This window comes from Gopherus evgoodei, chromosome 8 (genome assembly GCF_007399415.2).
Source record: "Gopherus evgoodei ecotype Sinaloan lineage chromosome 8, rGopEvg1_v1.p, whole genome shotgun sequence".
In the NCBI taxonomy this organism is placed as follows: Eukaryota; Metazoa; Chordata; order Testudines; family Testudinidae; genus Gopherus; species Gopherus evgoodei.
This window is the reverse complement of record NC_044329.1, coordinates 48,173,049-48,191,905: the sequence shown is the minus strand read 5'-3', so window position 1 is coordinate 48,191,905 and position 18,857 is coordinate 48,173,049. Positions and strand designations below refer to the sequence as shown.

At 47.4% G+C, this 18,857-nt stretch overlaps 1 protein-coding gene across 3 annotated transcripts in view; it reads left to right on the top strand.

The window, feature by feature from the left end:
* Positions 1 to 12,897, top strand: part of LOC115656167 (dimethylaniline monooxygenase [N-oxide-forming] 4-like) — a 34,610-nt gene extending 21,713 nt beyond the window's left edge. For all 3 annotated transcript variants that reach the window (XM_030572552.1, XM_030572553.1, XM_030572554.1), the window contains 3 exons: positions 1,061 to 1,413; positions 1,854 to 1,926; positions 10,195 to 12,897. In XM_030572552.1, the coding sequence (XP_030428412.1) occupies positions 1,061 to 1,413; positions 1,854 to 1,926; positions 10,195 to 10,624 (856 nt within the window). In that variant the 3' untranslated portion in view covers positions 10,625 to 12,897. The remainder of the gene's footprint in view (positions 1 to 1,060; positions 1,414 to 1,853; positions 1,927 to 10,194) is intronic.
* The last annotated feature ends 5,960 nt before the right edge of the window (positions 12,898 to 18,857 follow it).

Below are 18,857 nucleotides of genomic sequence, written 5' to 3'. Positions count from 1 at the left end.
GCCCAGGATGGGAGCGGCAGCTGGAGCCCTGGGCCCTTTAAATCAGCTGCTGCTGCTACCCCGGGGCTCTGGCAGCGCGGCTTGGGTGGTGATTTAAAGGGCTCAGGGCTCCCACCGCCGCTACCCTTCGGGGTCCTTTAAATCGCCACCCGAGCCCTGCTGCTGGAGCCCTGGGGTAGCGGCAGCAGGGCTCTTGCGGTGATTTATAGGGCCAGGGGCTCTGGCTGCCACTACTGCAGTGGAGCCCTGGGCCCTTTAAAGCTCCCCCAGAGGCCAGGCCTCCTATGGTGATTTAAAGTGCCCGGGGCTCCGCTGTGGTAGCAGCAGCTGGAGCCCCGATCACTTTAAATCACCCCCAGGGCTCCCAGCCGCTTCTGCAGCTGGTAGTTCTGGGGGTGATTTAAACAGCCCGGCGCTCCCAACTGCTGCTACCACAGCCCCAGGCCCAAGCCCTTTAAATCCTGATTCAAAGTGTCAGGGGATTTAAAGGCCCTGCCTCTTCTGGTAGAGGCCACGCCCCCTCTCAAGGACGCCGGAGTACTGGTAAGTCCTTTAAGTTACTTTCACCCCTGAGGTTGGGTGGAGCACAGCTCTGTTCCTCCTGGCCCAGTTGCAGTGTGGTGCCTAGGGATCAGACCCAGCTGTCATGAATTACAGCAAAATTAGGCTGCTCTAACTTATGCCACAGCGCCTTGAGGATCAGGAAGCTATATCAGCCACAACCATTCTCCATCCTCTTCTACATGAAGTACACCTTGGGGCAAGAGAGAATCTAGCCAACAAATGGTAGTCCCAGCTGGTACTGGACAGACAGCTCTGGATTCTGACTGCTTCTGCTTATCCACAGAACAGGGCAAGTTCCATCCACATTTCCCCATCTACACACCTCACCCCTGAGCACCTACGTGCTCCATGTCTGGTCTTCCCCCATTAGCTCTTCCACGCCTCACAATTCATTGTAGTATAGCCAGAATTCCAGGTCTGCTTTGGTTCTTTATCATACTCCATGTCAGAGCAAACACTGCACTCAATCTCTCTCTCCCTTCCTTCTATATGCCAGTCCAAACCTAAGCTTAACTGTGAATGATGAGCTGCCAAGCTGCATCCTCTGCGGTACAGTTGTGGTAAAACCAAATGTGGAGGAGTTTATGGAAAGCTCAGCTGTCTTTGAAGATGGGACCGTAGAGGAGAACATCGACATGGTGGTCTTTGCTACTGGATACACTTTCTCTTTTCCCTTCCTTGAAGAGTCTGTTCGCAACAACTGCAGAAGCAAGTACGCCCTTTACAAATACATCTTCCCACCCCCTCTGGAGAAGCCGACGCTGGCTGTCCTAGGCCTTATAGAGCTAACAGGCTCCATCATGACAGGAACAGAACTCCAGGCTCGTTGGGCCACAAGGGTCTTTAAAGGTAGGCAGACAAACACACGCTAGCTTTGATTTAGCTGGTGCGCTAAAAATAGCAGTGTAACCACGGCCATGTGATCTGGCCCCTGTGTACAGTCTCAGCTAGCCCCTCCCACCTCCCGTGTTGCCATTAGTAGAATGTGAGTCATGCAGTCAACGTGACCCTAGACAGAGCAGAAATTCCACAAAGTATTAACACATTAGCTTCTCTGCGACACATGATTTGGAGCCTCAGCTGTGTAAACTCACCTAGCTCTGCTTTTTTCAGTGGAGTGGTGTTGATTTGCGCCAGCTGAGGATTTGGCCTTTAATACTTAGGTCAGCTCTTGCTAAATATGTCCAGCCTCCGATGTAATCAGTGAAGGAGCTCATAGTGGTCTGATTGGTTTGAGGACTTTGGGATAATCTGTGCAAAGCACTAGTATGTTTCTCTTATGTTCCCAGGGTTGAATCAGCTCCCTCCTGCCAGCAGGATGATGGCTGAAGTTGCCAAGAAGCAGCAGCATCTAATTAAACAGTATGAAATGCTACTTATTCTATTCCATATTCAGGGCGTGGTGCTCCAGTCAGTAATATCACTGCTGAACAGGGGAAGGTAGCCCCTCTATCTATCCCTATCACCAGAGACTCTGAGTGCCCACAGTACGTTGCTGTATTTATCTTCACCACAATGCTGTGAGGCAAGGCAATACTGTTATCCTCATTTTACTGATGGGGAAACTGAGGCACCTCAGCTAGACCTTTCAGGAAGTAAGGGGCCTAAATACCTTTGAGGATCTGGGCCCTAGAAACCAAGTGTCTTTCCCAAACTCACATGGAAAGTCTGTACAGGAACAGGGACTCAGTTCTCTCAAGTTCTAGACTAACACTCTAAGCACTGGACCATCCTTCCACTGAGTCGGAGGTGTGAATACAGGACATGTAGACATACCGTGTTAGCTGTAATCTGCTGCAGCAGCACAGGTTAGCCTCCCAAGTAGGTATCCAGGGTGCCAGGTTGGCTTGTACAGACTGCGCTGAAGCCCATGCTGCTGCAGCTTGACTGCTACTGGTACCAGCTCCACACATCCTACACTGACGCCTCCGATCGCAGGGAGACATATGCATTTCTATGGCTAACAAGACCCTAGAATGCCATTAACAAACGCTCCTGAATAGAGAGGGGCTGGACTCACAAGGGTTCATTGAAACATTTCTTTTGTTTCATTCATGCCCTCTTCTAAGTTTTTGAAACTGAATGAAACTGAGTTTCACACAGATTCAAAACCACCCAGAAATGGCACCAGTTTGACACAACAGCACTCAGAATAGATCCATTTCTACTGGGAACCAGATCCAAATGAGCTCAAAGGGATCACAAACTTTTTGACAAACTTGGACCAAGTCTCAAGTTGCAACAGAACAAAACCAGGTGAGCTTTGCACAGTCTGGGATTTATTTGATCCGGCTCTAACCCTGAAGTTAATGTTTTTCTCTAGAGCTGTGGCACCATCTTGTGGCTAAAAAGAATGGCAGCTGTTTCCTGTGCCTAGATTCCCCTTCTTTCTAGTTCAGGGGAAACAGGAGTGAGAGTCAACCACTGATTATAAAACTGAAATAGTTCTGACTGCAGGCCTGTTGATGAGGCTGCTGGTAGAACAGTGTGTGCAGCATTCTACACTAGTGCCTGTTAAAACAATGTCTGCCAGGATTGCAGGGTGATCCTCTGGCAATTATAACACTGCATACAAAGTGTCCCTCTAGTAACCACACCTTAGTTCTGGAGGGGGGATCCCATCAGCTGACTCCATTTAAGTTCCAAAGGAATTTCCTTTCATGACCATGCTGGAGCTCCAGGATGCCCATTCTGGTCCTTGTGCTTTTCTGGCTATGCTGCAATTCTCACTGCTTCCCTCTCTGTACCTAGAATCCAGCTCAGGGAGAAAGTGGCAGGGAAGAAAAGACAACAAAAATCTTCTCATGGGCTTAAAGCATAGGCAGCAGGTATAATAGGCCAGGGGAAGCTAAGCCTCCCCAAACAGGTTGTGGTGCGCCTCCCTCTGGAGGCATGCCACTAGCCTGCTGCCTCTGGAGCGCTATGACCGAAAGGGCACCCGGGCCATGGCCCCACCCACGCTCCACCTGAGGTCCTACTCCCACCAGGGGTGGCTCTAGGGTTTTTGCCGCACCAAGCACAGCAGGTAGGCTGCCTTCGGCAGTTTGCCTGCGGAGGGTCCGCTGGTCCTGCAGCTTCAGTGGCCCTCCCACAGGTGCGCCTGCGGAGGGTCCGCTGGTCCCACGGCTACTGCCAAAGCTGCGGAACCAGCGGACCCTCTGCAGGCATGCCTGCAGGAGGTCCACCGAACCCGCGGGACCAGCAGACCCTCTGCAGGCAAGCCGCTGAGGGCAGCCTGCCTGCCGCCCTCATGGTGCTGACAGAGCGCCCCCCGCAGCTTGCTGCCCCAAGCACGCACTTGGCATGCTGGGGCCTGGAGCCACCCCTGACTCCCACATCCTACTCTTACCCTGTGACCCTGCCCACATTGTTCCTCTTCCCATCCCCGCTCCACCTCTTCCCCGCAGCCTGCCTCTTGTGCCTCTTCTCCCCTACCCCCATGGCCCCCCACCCACTGTTCATGCCTCTTTGCCCCCGAGAAGCAGAGAGGCACAGGGAAGGGAGCTCCTCAGGGGAGCGAGTGGATAGAGGTTCTAGTGGTGGGGGAGCCTCTTGAAGGAGGGGGTAGAAAGACGTGAGTGGCAGGGGGAAAGGCTTAGAGGAGGGGAAATGAGCAGGAATGCGGCCTAGGGGAGAGTGGAATGTGGGTGGGACCTCGAGGGGAGGATGCTGATTGGGGCCAAGCCTCAGGGCGGAGCAGGACGTGGAGCCACAGTCGGGGCACCGGTGGCCCACCCAGTTCTAGAGAGCTTCTGGCACTCAGGCCCAGCCTCCCCAAATCCAGGAGTCATGCGCCACCCATGGCTTAGAGAGAACCATAAAATATAAACTATCCATGACACTGAGAATGATCTTTAAAGGTCCATTTGCTTGGGCATTGTAGACTTTGATCTATGACCTTCAAAACCCATCAACTCAACAATTGTCTCCCCTTCACAAGGACTGAGGCCTTGTTTCATTACAAAAAAAAGGCGTGTTCTTAATTCAAGCAAGAGCAAACTCAAGGCAAAATCCTAGTGAAGATAAAAACAATATTAGAATTGGAAAAGGTACAGAGAAAGGCAACTAAAATGATCAGTTTCCATCTGAGGAGAGATTAATAAGACTGGGCCTTTTCCAACTTTGAAAAGAGATCACTAAGGAGTAATATGATAGAGGTCTATAAAATCATGACTGGTGTGGAGAAAGTGATAAGGAAGTGTTATTATTCCTTCTCATAACACAAGAAACATGGTCACCCAATGAAATAAATAGTTTTAAAACAAATAAAAGGAAGTATTTCTTCACACAATGCACAGTCAACCTGTGGAACTTGTTGCCAGGGGATGTTGTGAAGGCCAAAACTATAACAGGATTCAAAAAAGAATTAGATAAGTTCCTGAATCGTAGGTCCATCAGTGGCTATTAGCCATGTGTCCCTAACCTCTGACTGCCAGAAGCTGAGAGTGGACAACAAGGGATGAATCACTCAATGATTGCCTGTTCTGTTCATTCCCTCTGAAGCAGCTGGCAATGGCTATGGTCAGAAGACAAGATACTAGGCTAGGTGGACCATTGGTCTAACCCAGTAAGGCCTTTATGTTCTTATAAGGAAGTTTGTAGTTTTCACATGAGTTAACAGGTTGAGCTACACTTAAAACCTAAACTTTAATTTGACCTGCTGCCACAGGTGAAAACTAAAACCTGCCTTCTCCTCACTAGCATTTCCCCTCGAGTTAGAGTGTGTCTTCACGGCAGAGTTATCTGCATTGGAGTTACTCTTTTCAAGTTAGCCTGGCTTGAGTGAGAGCAGCCACACTGAAATAACCCACTAGCTGCTGTCATCACATTGGCTCTGTGCTCAGGCATTGTAATCCCCCTTCTGGTGCACTCCCGATCTCCAAAGGCAGTGGAGGGCTTGGTCCTCCCTCATTGGGTACTCTTTGACACACACCCCTTTGGGACCAATGAGATCTGGTTCCTGATGAATGGTGTCTCCACCTACTGGCTGGGGGTAAAGGTGACCACACTGCTAGGACCTGTAGGAATAAGCTAACTAGTGTAGTAACGATGCCCAGATAAGAATGACAACTGTTCGTTTCCTGGAACAGGAAAAGGGGGAATTAAAAGAAGGAGAGGAGAACAGGAGACACACTTGGGGATGGCACTAAAATGGATCCCTGACCTGTGTTACAACAATGGCTATTCCCAAAATTTCTGTGGGCCCGGTTCGCGCAGTGTGGCTGGAGATCAAGGGGCACGCTGGCATCGCTGTGGGCAATTTCACAGTTGGCTGGTTGGCGTCCCACGCGAATCAAGCCACATCTGATTTCCAGCCTCCAGTGCAGCAGGGGCCTGTGGGCTCTGTTGTCTTCCAGCTTTTAAGAGTTGCCACAGTTTATGGTTGTTCAGGCTTCCTGGAGCAGTGTGGGGCCTCTGAGTCAGCTTTAGGCTTCTGACCAGGAGAGTCAGAAAATGGCTTTCCCTCCATGCAGGCAAAGAGAATACATCACTTCCCCCCTCCCCCGCCCCGCACGGGTGCTCCATTGCCGAAGTCACACAAGGGCCAGTCTGGCATGTCCATGATTGGGCCCTCCAGCACAAGCCAGTAAGAAGGCAGCCTCAGGCCTGGTCTACACTATGTGTTTAAACCGAATTTAGCAGCATTAAACCAATTTAACCCTGCACCCGTCCACACAACAAGGCCCTTTATATCAATATAAAGGGCTCTTTAAACCGGTTTCTGTACTCCTCCCCGACTAGGGGAGTAGTGCTGAAATCGGTATTGCCATGTCGGATTAGGGTTAGTATGGCCGCAAATCGATGGTATTGGCCTCCGGGCGGTATCCCACAGTGCACCATTGTGACCACTCTGGAAAGCAATCTGAACTCAGATGCACTGGCCAGGTAGACAGGAAAAGCCCCACAAACTTTTGAATTTAATTTCCTGTTTGCCCAGTGTGGAGCTCTGATCAACATGGGTGGCCATACAGTCCCAGAATCCAAAAAGAGCTCCAGCATGGACCGTACGGGAGATACTGGATCTGATCGCTGTATGGGGAGACAAATCTGTTCTATCAGAGCTCCATTACAGAAGACAAAATGACAAAGCATTTGAAAAAATCTCCAGGCTATGATAGACAGAGGCCACAGCAGGGACTCAACACAGTGCTGCGTGACAAGCGTGATGGAAAGCCAAAGAATCAAATGGACGCTCATGGAGGGAGGGATGGGGGACTGAGGACTCCAGTTATCCCACAGTCCCCGCAGTCTCCAAAAAGCATTTGCATTCTTGGCTGAGCTCCCAATGCCTGTAGGGTCAAAAACATTCTCCAGGGTGGTTCAGGGTACATCTCGTCAATTTACCCCCCCTCTGCCCCTGTGAAAGAAAAGGGAAAAAAATCATTTCTTACCATTTTTTAATGTCACCGTATGTCTACTGCATGCTGCTGGTAGACGCGATGCTGCAGCGCTGAACAGCAGCATCCCCTTCCCTTCCCTTCCCTATGGCAGATGGTACAAAATGGTGGAAAACCGTCATCATCCCATGAGTGCTCCTGGCTGGCCTCGGTGAGGTCAGCCATGGGTGCCTGGGTAAAAATGGGAATGACTCCGTCATTCCTGGCAGATGGTACAAAATGCTTGGTAACTGTCCTCATCATAGCAGCTGGAGCCTGAGCTCTGTCAGCTCTTCCCCCCCCTCCCCCCTGTCCCCTTTTGTGTCTAAAGAAAAGATTCTGTACTCCCTGGACTATCATAGCAGCAGGAGGCTGTGCTCCTCTCCCCCTCATCCTTTAATGTCCTGCCTGGACTATCATAGCAGCTGGAGGCTGCCTCCCCCTCATTTTATCTCGCTAAAAAGTCAGTGTTTCTTATTCCTGCATTCTTTATTACTTCATCATGCAAATGGGGGGACATTGCAACGGTAGCCCAGGAGGGTTGGGGGAAGAGGGAAGCAATGGGTGGGGTTGTTGCAGGGGCATCTCCTAGAATGGCATGAAGCTTATCATTTCTGCAGGATCTCTGGGGCTCTGACCCGGAGCGGCTGTGCTCTCTGGCTCTCTAGTAGACTTGCCCCATATTCTAGGCAGGACTGATTCTATTTTTAGACAAAACATAAAGAAGGGAATGACCTAGGGAGTCATTCCCATTTTTGTCCACGCACACCCGGCCGACCTCAGCGAGGCCAGCCAGGAGCACCCATGACAGCAGCAGACGGTACAAAATGATTGATAAACATCATCGCCAATTTCCAATTGCAAACGGTGCAAAATGACTGATAACCATCATCTCATCGCCAATTTACAATGGCAGACAGTGCAATAGGGATGGTAACCATCTCTGCTACCTTGCAAAGGTAAATGAATGCTGCTGTGTAGCGCTGCAGTACCGCCTCTGTCAGCAGCATCCAGTACACATACGGTGACAGTGACAAAAGGCAAAATGGGCTTCATGGTTGCCATGCTATGGCGTCTGCCAGGGCAATCCAGGGGAAAAAGGGCACGAAATGATTGTCTGCCGTTGCTTACACGGAGGAAGGACTGAGTGACGACATTTACCCAGAATCACCCGCAACACCGTTTTTGCACCATCCTGTATTGGGATCTCAACCCAGAATTCCAATGAGCGGGGGAGACTGTGGGAACTATGGGATAGCTACGGGATGGCTACCCATAGTGCAATGCTCCAGAAATTGACGCTAGCCTCGGTACATGGACGCACACCACCGAATTAATGTGCTTAGTGTAGCCGCGTGCACTCGACTTTATACAATCTGTTTTACAAAACCGGTTTATGTAAAATTGGAATAATCCCGTAGTGTAGACATACCCTGAGTCTCCACACTGTGCTGCTCCCTGTGCTGCTGCAGCCCTAGACTGGCAGAAGCTACACCTATACATGGCACAATGACTTCTGGGAACATATCTTTGTGCTGCAGTAAGCTGAGCTGCTCTGTGAATTGTGGAAGAATTGTCTGTCCTGTGTGAACACACAGGGGAATTGTGGGAAGGCACTGGACTATCAGCATTTGAGGGGAGCTAGCCTGCATCCACACCACAGAGTAGTTGTGTTAGCAGATGACAAGTTTACTAAGATGAGTTTTAGCCTATAGGGACTAACCAACTCAAGTTAAAAGCATCACCGCACTTCCTGCACAAACAGGACTCAAGTGAGAAGCAACACTTGAGTAATAACTCAAGTGAACTTTGCAGTGAAGACAAGCTCTTCACTAACTCCAGTGAGTTAACACACCTCTTTTTTTATATCATGACAACAAGGCCTAATGCAGAAAGAGTGAGGATGTGTTCCACATCCCAGTGACTGTCACATCTACTCACAATCTCATTGCCTGGGCGCTGGTTCAAATTAAGATCAAGTTAGTGATCGAGACAAAAAAATCACCTAACTAATGGCTGATGGTGAACTCTTGTGAGACGAGTAGATGATCTCAGTCTAGCTCTTAATGAACTAGTGACAAATGACCTGAGCAGAGCAAAGCAAGGAGATAGAGGTGGAAGGATATGGTCCCTTATCTTTTTAACTCTCCTCAGAGGGGAACCCTCTTAACTTTCATAGCCCTTCTCTGGATCATTTTTATTTCTGCTGCTCCCTTTTTCAGACAAGGTGGCCAAAACAGAACCAAGATTGTCAGGGTTGTCTCCCCATTCTGAACTCTGGGGTACAGAAGTGGGGACCCACATGAAAGACACCCTAAGCTTATTTCTACCAGCTTCGGTTAAAAACTTTCCCAAGGCACAAATTCTTCTTTGTCCTTGGACAGTATTGCTGCCACCACCAAGTGAGTTAGACAAAGATTCAGGAAAAGGACCACTTGGAGTTCCTGTTTCCCCAAAATATCCCTCCGAGCCCCTTCACCTCCTTTCCTGGAGAGGCTTGAGAATATTATACCAACCAAACAGGTAAACAAGGTGAGCACAGACCAGACCCTTGGGTTTTTAGGACACTAAAAACCAACGAGGTTCTTAAAAGCAGAACTTTATTATAGAGAAAAAAGTAAAAGAAGCACCTCTGTAAAATCAGGATGGAAGGTAATTTTACAGGGTAATAAGATTTAAAACACAGAGGATTCCCCTCTAGGCAAAACTTTAAAGTTACAAAAAACAGGAATAAACCTCCCTCGTAGCATAGGGAAAATTCACAAGCTAAAACAAAAGATAATCTAACGCAATTCCTGCTTACTTACAATTTTTGTAATCTTAGATGCTCATTTCAGGCAGGGGTTTAGGAGATGCTCTTTTCCTGCCCTTGTCCCTCTCTGGCCAGGAAAGAACAAAGAGAGCACAAACAAAAACCTCCCCACACAGATTTGAAAGGATCTTCTTCCCTTATTGGTCCTTTTGGTCAGGTGCCAATGAGGTTATTTGAGCTTAACCCCTTACAGGTAAAGGAGGGATTTTATGCTACCCGTAGCTGTATGTTTATGACAAAGATGAAGGGCATAAAATTATGTATATGATGGCATTATGTTTTCAGTGTTATTCTATAGCCATGTCTTTAATGGTTTGTATATCTGACCATTTGCTCTGCACAGAGCTTTGTATGAATCAGGGAAATCGGAAGGAGTTTCAGTCATGCATTTTGGGTTTACACAGAAATACAATAACCTTTTTGTTTTATTTCCTAATGAAGGGGTCTTTCCAACAAGGAGGGCAAAATCAAGACGAGTTACATTGGCTACATGGATGAAATTGCATCATGTGTTGGTGTAAAACCCAACGTGCTGCTTCTCTTCCTGAAGGATCCCAAGCTGGCCCTGGAAGTTTTCTTTGGCCCATGCACTCCTTGCCAGTATCGCCTGGCTGGACCAGGAAAATGGGTAGGAGCCAGGAACACCATCTTGACCCAATGGCACAGGGCTGTGAAGCCCCTGAGAACTCGAGTCATCAATGATTCTTCCAATCACTCTTTGGTTTTCCAGTGGCTTACAATTCTTGGCCTTCCTGCACTCCTTTGTGCTGGTTTACTTATTTGTAAATATTCCCCTCAGCTGTGGTTCCCCAGGGTAAGATTAGGTGTTTTTCCCATATGTAAAATGGGCTTTATGAAAGGAGGGCTCTGAGTAGCTGGTGAAGGTTCTAAGCTGGAACCATTCATCAGTTCCAAAAAAATTCAGACGCTTCCAGCCCAGCTCATCCCAATCAGATTGACACCAGAAACCACCCCTGGCCTCGGCACTTTGCGAATACACACACTTGCTCTCCCACTAATATGAAGTTGGCCCTGAGGTAAACTGCTGGATGAGGAAGCCCAGACAATGCAGAGCCAGAGAGAGCAACAGAGACTATAGGGATTGCCAACTCAATCAATGCCTCAGATTATTACAATTGAGATGTCAGATGTTTCATTTGTCTTTCACCATTGACCCTGCTTGTTTACTGATTACATATTGTTTGTCTTGGATTATGAAAGTAGACTAGTCACCTTTTCTTTTGTACAGAGAGAAGTTGTATAGATAAGTTTCTAATCACTTTCATTTTCTGATTCTTTCCCATTGTGTGCTTGCTACCAGGTGTAGTGCTTACCTTAGCCGATGAGCCACACTCCCTGGTGCCCTGCACCGTATGTAGTTATTTCCAACAAATAATTATCTTGTTTCATACCCCACTCAGCGTTAACCTGGGTTTGATTTACCACAAAGGCAATGGAGCCTTCTGAATTGGTTTTGTACTGGACATGGAATTTGTGCTACAGCAGAATTTCGGTGGCATTTATAGACAGTCCATTATGTCAGTATGGGCAGCCGTAAACCATGATACATATTGTTGAGGACTGCCAGATGACTCAACTTCCTGGAGGTCTTCAAGCCTTGAACATCATTGATAAGAACACTGTGACTTGGCTTGGTCAAATTGCATACACAAAATAAATAAATACAATAAATGTCCAACAATACAAACAGGATGCAAATCTTTAGCATTCTGATTATAGTAGCATTTTACAGTTATTTGGACAGAGGCAGGACTAAGAATTATCTAGACCATCCCTGACAGGTGTTTGCCTAACCTGTTCTTAAAAACCTCCTGTGGTGGAAATTCCATCATCTCCTTCGGTAATTTATTTCAGTGCTTAACCACCCTGACAATTAAGAAGTTTTCCTAATGTCCAACCTAAATCTTCCTTGCTGCATTTTAAGCCCATTACTTCTTGTCCTGACTTCAGTGGTTAAGGAAAACAATTTATCACCCCCTCTTTATCACAACCTTGTACATACTTGAAGACTAATATGTCCCTCCTCAGTTTTCTCTTCTCCAGACTAAACAAGCCCATTAATTTCAATCTTTCCTCATAGGTCATGTTTCCTAGACCTTTAATGATTTTTGTTCCTCTCCTCTGGACAGTCTCTAGTTTGTCCATGTAGTGATTCTATGGCTGTCCCTCCCCATCAGGCTCAGAGGGAGGCTACTCCGTCTCACTATGTCAGTAAGGGTGTCAATTAGCCGACTAGGGCTCTGAATTTCAGGACAGGCAAAGCAACAAGCAGTCTTTAGCCCAAGGCCTCCTGGCTTGGGCAGACAGCAACTGACAGTCTAAGAACTCTGATCCTTTAGCTACAATCTTCACGCTGGAGCAGGCAGCAAACACTGTCTGGGGCTCTGGGTGGGCAGAGCAATAGGCAGTCTTTAGCCTATGTGAGTAGGCCTGCTGACCTCAGGTGACTAAGCCACCACCCCCCCTGAGGGGATCTGGGCCCACCACATTCCACTAGGTCCCAGCCCAGGCCTCTAACAGTGGTGGGTGGTCCCACCACTACGTCAGCAAAGCAGTTACTGAAAAACATTGACTCATTTTCTGGCCACACAACTGGATTAATTTCTGGCTTCCCTGAGCTACTTCCTACCCCTGCCTATAGGGCTCCGTTGCTCATGGATCCTCAATTTTCTTGGGGTAATCATCTGGCAGCAGTCTCGGAAGCTCCCTTCCTTCGGGGTTCTCCTCTGGGGCAGAGACTGGCACAGCTCAGTCCTTGGTCCAGGAGCTGGCCATAAGGCAGAGACATCTGACTCCTTCCCTGGCTCTGGCCCACCTGAACTAGAGACCCTACCTCTTATATTTCCCATTCCTTTCCCCTGCTTCTGGCACAGAGGCGAGACTTGTCTAACTCTGCCCAATAGGGGGCAGAGAGTGGTTCCTCTCCATCAGCCTCAGAAGGAGGGCACTCTGCTTCACTACAATCCACATTTCCTGAAATGCGGTGCCCAGAACAGGACACATTACTATAGTTGAGGCCTTATCTGTGCTGAGTAAAGTGGAAAAATTTCTTCTCATGTCTTGCTTATAACATTGCTGCTAATACAGCCCAGAATGTTTGCTTTTTTTGTAACAGTGTACATTGTTGCCTCATGTTTAGTTTGTGATCCACTATAACTGCCAGACCCTTTTCTGCAGTACTCCTTTCTAGGCAGACATTTCCTATTGTGTATTTGTGCAAATGATTTTTCCTTTCAAGTGGAATACTTTGCATTTGTCCTTTCTGAATTTCATCCTATTTAATTCAGACCACTTTGTCAGAATCATTTCGAATTCTAATTCTATCCTCCAAAGTACTTGCAACCCCACCCCCCAACCCCAGTTTGGCATTGTCCACAACCTTTATCAGTGTACTCTCTGTGCCATTATCTAAATCATTTATAAACATATTGACTAGAACCAGACCCAGGACAGAAATCAGCAGGATCCAACACAATATGCCCTTCCAGCTCGATTGTGAACCCTTGATAACTACTCTGAGTACGGTTTTCCGGCCAGTTCTGTACCAACCTTATAGTAGATTTGTCTAGGTTATATTTCTCTAGTTTGCTTAGGAGAAGGTCATGGGAGACAGTATCAAAAGCTTTCTAGAAGTCAAGTTATGACATCTACTGCTTCCCTCCATCCACAAGGCTTGTTACCTTGTCGAAGAAGGATATTAGGTCAGTTTGACATGATCTGTTCTTAACAAATCCATGTTAACTGTTATTTACCTTATTTTCTTCTAGGTGCTTACAAACTGATTGTTTATTTGCTTCATTATTACTGTGGATAAGAAGTTAAGTTGACTGATCTATAATTCCCTGGGTTATCCTTATACCCCATTTTATACATTAGGAGATGGGATTGGTTCCCAGAGGCTTGTGGGAAGAGATTGGTGGACCATTAACCAATTACTGTTGTTACCGGGCGTGGCTGTGTATTTTCATTGCAGTCACCTGGTGTTAGCAAAACATAACATAAGCTAACTCCAGGCCTGCCCTCTCCTTCAGGTTTGGTGACTGCTTTGTGGTGTGGCAGGTCTGAAGGGCGTGAATGACTTGCAGTTCACAGCCTGTTAAATCTCCACTGAAGACAATGTCTATGAGAAGTAGTAAACATCATTCCTGGCAGTAAATATCTGTGTAACCCCCTGGTCAGTGTGTGGAATGGATCTCGATCCACAGAGGCTATAGATCTGTTACAGCTCTCAGGTAAAGAACCTGGCTCTTTAGCTCAAGGCCTAAACTGTAGACACTTATCCTTTCAGCTATGGAGATCCCTAGTGTCAGTCAAGATGGTGGCCCTCAAATCTGCATGATTGGGCCTTAGCAGAATGGATACAGCTGTTCCAAAACAAACAAACAAAAAAGGTAATACTGTAGTCCCTGATCTCCTTAAAGAGACCTGCTTTCCTGTGGCAATTTCCTTCAACGACATAAAAGAAACAGCAGAGATTCATAGTTTGTAAGGCCAGAAGGGTCTTCTGTGATCTAGTCTGACCTCTTGCATAACACTGCCCATAAAACATCACTGGACTAATTCTTGTTTGAACTAGAGCATATCTTCTAAACATCTAATCTTGATTTTAAAATCACCAATGATAGAGAGAATCCACCTTGGTAAATTGTTCCAGTGGTTAATCACTCTCATTGTTAAAAATATGTGTTTTATTTCCAGTCTGAATTTGTCTAGTTTTAACTTCCAGCCATTGGATCTTGATTCCCGGCCATTGGATCTTGACATCATAATGCCACCTCCAACAAAGCCCTTGAGGAGAGCTAGCTAGGCTCAAGAACAGCTTTCAATGGACACTTAAAAGGTTTTGCCCTCCTCCCTGCCATGCAGACTGACTTTGAATTCTGAAATGGTTTCCTAGAACTGTTGAGTCCATTTCTGGACATGTAGGTATTTATAGTGTGAGTGGAGCCATCATCCTTAGTAGCAGATACAGGATGAGAATTCCACATCACATGGCTCCCTCTCCCATCTGCGTGAGTAAAAATAAGCAAAACACATAAAACCAAGGTATGTGTTTTTTAAAGTGTATTTTTTGTCTGGTGAGAAATACACATGTGAGCATGTATGGGACCCCAGGGTTTCTGATGCATGTTTACTGGCAAATTATTTAGAATTCCTCAACACAGGAATCTTGCTTTTAGATTGTAAGTTTTTTGAGCAGGGTCTGTCTCTTCCTCTCTTTAGAAAGGACCTCACATACATTGGTGCTGCCTCAGTCTAAATAATGAGAATATTGCTCTTATTTGTATTCATTATTTTATGGCACCAAAATGTGACTTAGGTGCTTCTCAGAAGACACGGTAAGTCATGGTCCCTGCCCTAAAGAGCTTACAATCAAAGACCCTGATCCTGCAAAGAGAACTACGCAGAGAGACTCCTGCACCCATGTGACCCTAAAAGTTCCCCAGTGACAATTGGCACACTGTTGTCATGATATTTACCCAAAAGGTGGCATGTAATATATCACTGGAAAACTAACAACTCAGTGATCATTAATATTTTTGCATGATGTATGTATGGTAACCCCCCAAAAGACTTTATAGATATATACTGGAAATATGTGACTAAAATATGTTTAAACCAGGCAGGTCAGGGGAATTGATAAACAGGTTCCCTCCAGAAAAAGGAAAGAGACCAACACCTCAAACCAGGTGTGCCCAAATTCAGTGGGCTATTCATTTGTATTGGAGGTTGTGGGAAAAGACCATTTGCATTGTAAAAATCGCTAGCGGGGAGAAAAGATAGCATGAAGTCCACACCAGACAGCATGGCATCCATACCCAACAGGGAAAGGAACTTTATCTGGAGATATGTTTCAGAAGAATACATTTCCAGTGTTTACTGGCCTATGAAAAGAGGGAGAGCAATCCCCTAAGTTATCCTGAGAAGTTAAAGAAGCACAGCGCTTTGAGCTCCATGTGTTGGATCCTGGAGAGAGGGTCTGGTCAGTGATGGTGGAAAAGAGACTTGGTGAGAAACACTTCTTTGAACAAGACACCCTACTTCGTTAAAGCAGGTTTTAGTCTTGGATGCATATTTTATTTCTGTTTCCTCATAAACCTTTCTGTCTTTATTCCTTGTACTTGGAATATAAACCTACGGCTTTTTGCTTAATGACCTTGTTTTAATTTTACTATAAACCAACTCAGTGCTGTGATTGAATCAGAGTGTTTGTCAAACCCCAGTTAAATGAATAAGCTTGCAGTGTATTGTCTCCTTAAAGGAGCAACAAACTTCATAATTTCTGTAACTGGTCAGTGCAGGGCTGGCTCTAGGTACCAGCAAACCAAGCATGTGCTTGAGGTGGCACATTTTCAGAGGCAGCATTCCAGACACTTTTTTTTTTTGCTTCGGGTGGCAAAAGCCTAGAGCCGGCCCTGGCAGCAGCAGCACATCGTGCGTGGGGAGTGCAGTTCGCGCCGCGGGGGAGCAGCGTCCGCACCTTGTGGCTGGGCTGGGCAGGCTCTGAGTGGGGGACACTCAGGGTGGGGGGAGCCGCCTGCAGGTGCCGCAGGGCATCTGGCCCCCAGCGCCGCAGCTGAGGCTCGGCGAAGTGGCCCGAGCTGCCCAGGGACTGCAGCAGGGCGGCCAGAAGCAGCAGCAGCAGTGTGGCCATAGAGGGTGGGGCACTGCCATGCGGAGCCCTTGTCCCGCTCTCTGGCTCTCCGCTTCCTCTAGGGCTGCCCTGCACTGGCTCCTCAGCCCCCTGCCAGGGCGGTCACCCAGTTCTGCCCTCCTGGGTCCCGGCCGGTCCTGGAGGCAGGAGCCCTGGCTGGAGGGACCCTGGGCTGAGGCGCGGCCTGGGAGCCCTGCTGCTTATCCTGACCCTGCTGGCGCAGGACTGGCTGGAGGTGAGGGGGCAGTGGACGGAGTCAACATTGTTGGAGGGGAGCCCAAGACTGGAGGGGCAGGGGGTGTGGGTGGGGTGGAGTAGGAGGGAGAGCCCAGCGCTGGGATGGAAGAGGGTGTGGGTTGGAGGGGAAGAGAGAGGGCGGGTGGGGGAGGGCACTGGTGTGTGGGGGGGTGAGAGCCCAGGGTTGGGGTGGGGGGCAGCCAAATTTTTTTTTGCTTGAGGCAGCAAAAATCCTAGAGCTGGCCCTGGGTCAGTGAGAGAGGTGGACAGCGCAGGGAGGCAACTTTGGGGAAATTCAGGACTGGGAGGGTGGTGGGAACACTCTGCAACAAGTAACTGAGGCCTGGTCCACACTACAGCGTTAAATCGATTTAAACAGCGTTAAATCGATTTAACACTGTACCCGTCCACACTACAAGGCACTTAAAATCGATTTTAAGGGGTCTTAAAATTGATTTCTGTACTCCTGCTCAACGAGAGGAGTAACCCTTAAATCGATATTACTATATCGATTTAAGGTTAGTGTGGACAGAAATCGAAGTTATTGGTCCCATTCTTTTACTGAGCTACCCAGAGTGCACCGCTCCGGAAATCGATGGTAGCCTGGGACCATGGACGCACACCACCGAAGTAATGTGCCCTAGTGTGGACGTGTAAAATCGATTTTATAAAACCTGTTTTATAAAATCGATTTTATTAATTTCGATTTTACTCTGTAGTGTGGACGTGGCCTGAGTGGTGGAATCCAAGGTATGCTTCTTTCCCCTGGTCTGGTGGATAGCCATATTGGTTAGCATCAGGAGGAGGTCGATGAGGAGGTCTCATGACTTTGTGGGGCCACAGATCTCCATGCGGTCTAGTGGATAGAACAGTAGCCTGGTAGTCAGAAGACCTAGGATGAAATTTTGCCTGTATTGAAGTCAATGGGGATTTTGGCATTCAATGGAGCCTGGATTTCAGTCCGGGTTCTATTCTTGGCTTTGTCACTGATCGCTGTTTGACCTTAGGCAAGTCACTTCACCTTTTTGTGCTTCTGTTTCCCTTCCCACCCTTTGTCTGTCTTGTCTGTGTAGATCGCAAGCTGTTTAGGGCATGGACCATCTCTCACTATGTGTTTTTGCAGTGCTAGAACAATGAGGCCTGAATCTCTAGCTGAGACCTCTAAGCACTACTGTAATTCAAATAATAATGAGTAAGAAAAATGCTGCAGGGTTTCTTCCTTTTATATAAATGACTCCTTCTGTTATCTCAGAATTATGAGTCTTTATTTCTGATGTCAGAGTTTTCAACAAACAAATGAGGATGCCTCATTTGTGTGGGATGGTGGTAACTTTGGGAGTGAAACAAGTAGTGTGCCTTGAAATAAGCTTTGCAGAAGCAGGGCCTAAATCTGTTTTGGTACTGCCATGGATCCGCAGGATTGGTTCTACTCTCCAGCCTTTAAACAGTCTCTTGGAGGAATGCCTTCAGTGTGCTATGCCCATTAGGGTTCCACTTCAGGGTAGGCCACATGGCCTCAGCACCTCCAAGACTGAGTTACTAGACTCCAGCCGTCCCATTTCACACCGTGAACTCTGCCCAGCGAGTCCAACTGCAAAAGACTCCTAGTCAGAGACTTTTTCACTCTTCAGTGACCAATGTACCTCAAGTGTTTGTGGTGACACCAGGCAGCCTTCTCAAAACAGAGTAGGATTTATCAATCAACAGGAACACGGCATTGGAAAGTCCATGGGTTAGCGTAGTCAAGCAACAGGCTTTGTTGCAAGGATACTCAGCAGCAATCACACACCAAAAACACTAACCCAGGAACCTATCCTTGCAACAAAGCTCATTGCCAGCTCTGTCCACATATCTATTCAAGGGACACCATCATAGAACCTAATCACACCAGCCACACTATCAGAGGCTCGTTCACCTGCACATTTATCAATGTGATATATGCCATCATGTGCCAGCAATGCCCCTCTGCCATGTACATTAGCCAAACCGGACAGTCTCTACGCAAAAGAATAAATGGACACAAATCAGACACCAAGAATTATAACATTCAAAAACCAGTCGGAGAACACTTCAACCTCCCTGGACACTCAATTACATACCTAAAAGTCAGAATTCTTCAACAAAGAAACTGCAGAATTGGAATTAATTTGCAAACTAGACACCACTAAATTAGGCTTGAATAAAGACAGGG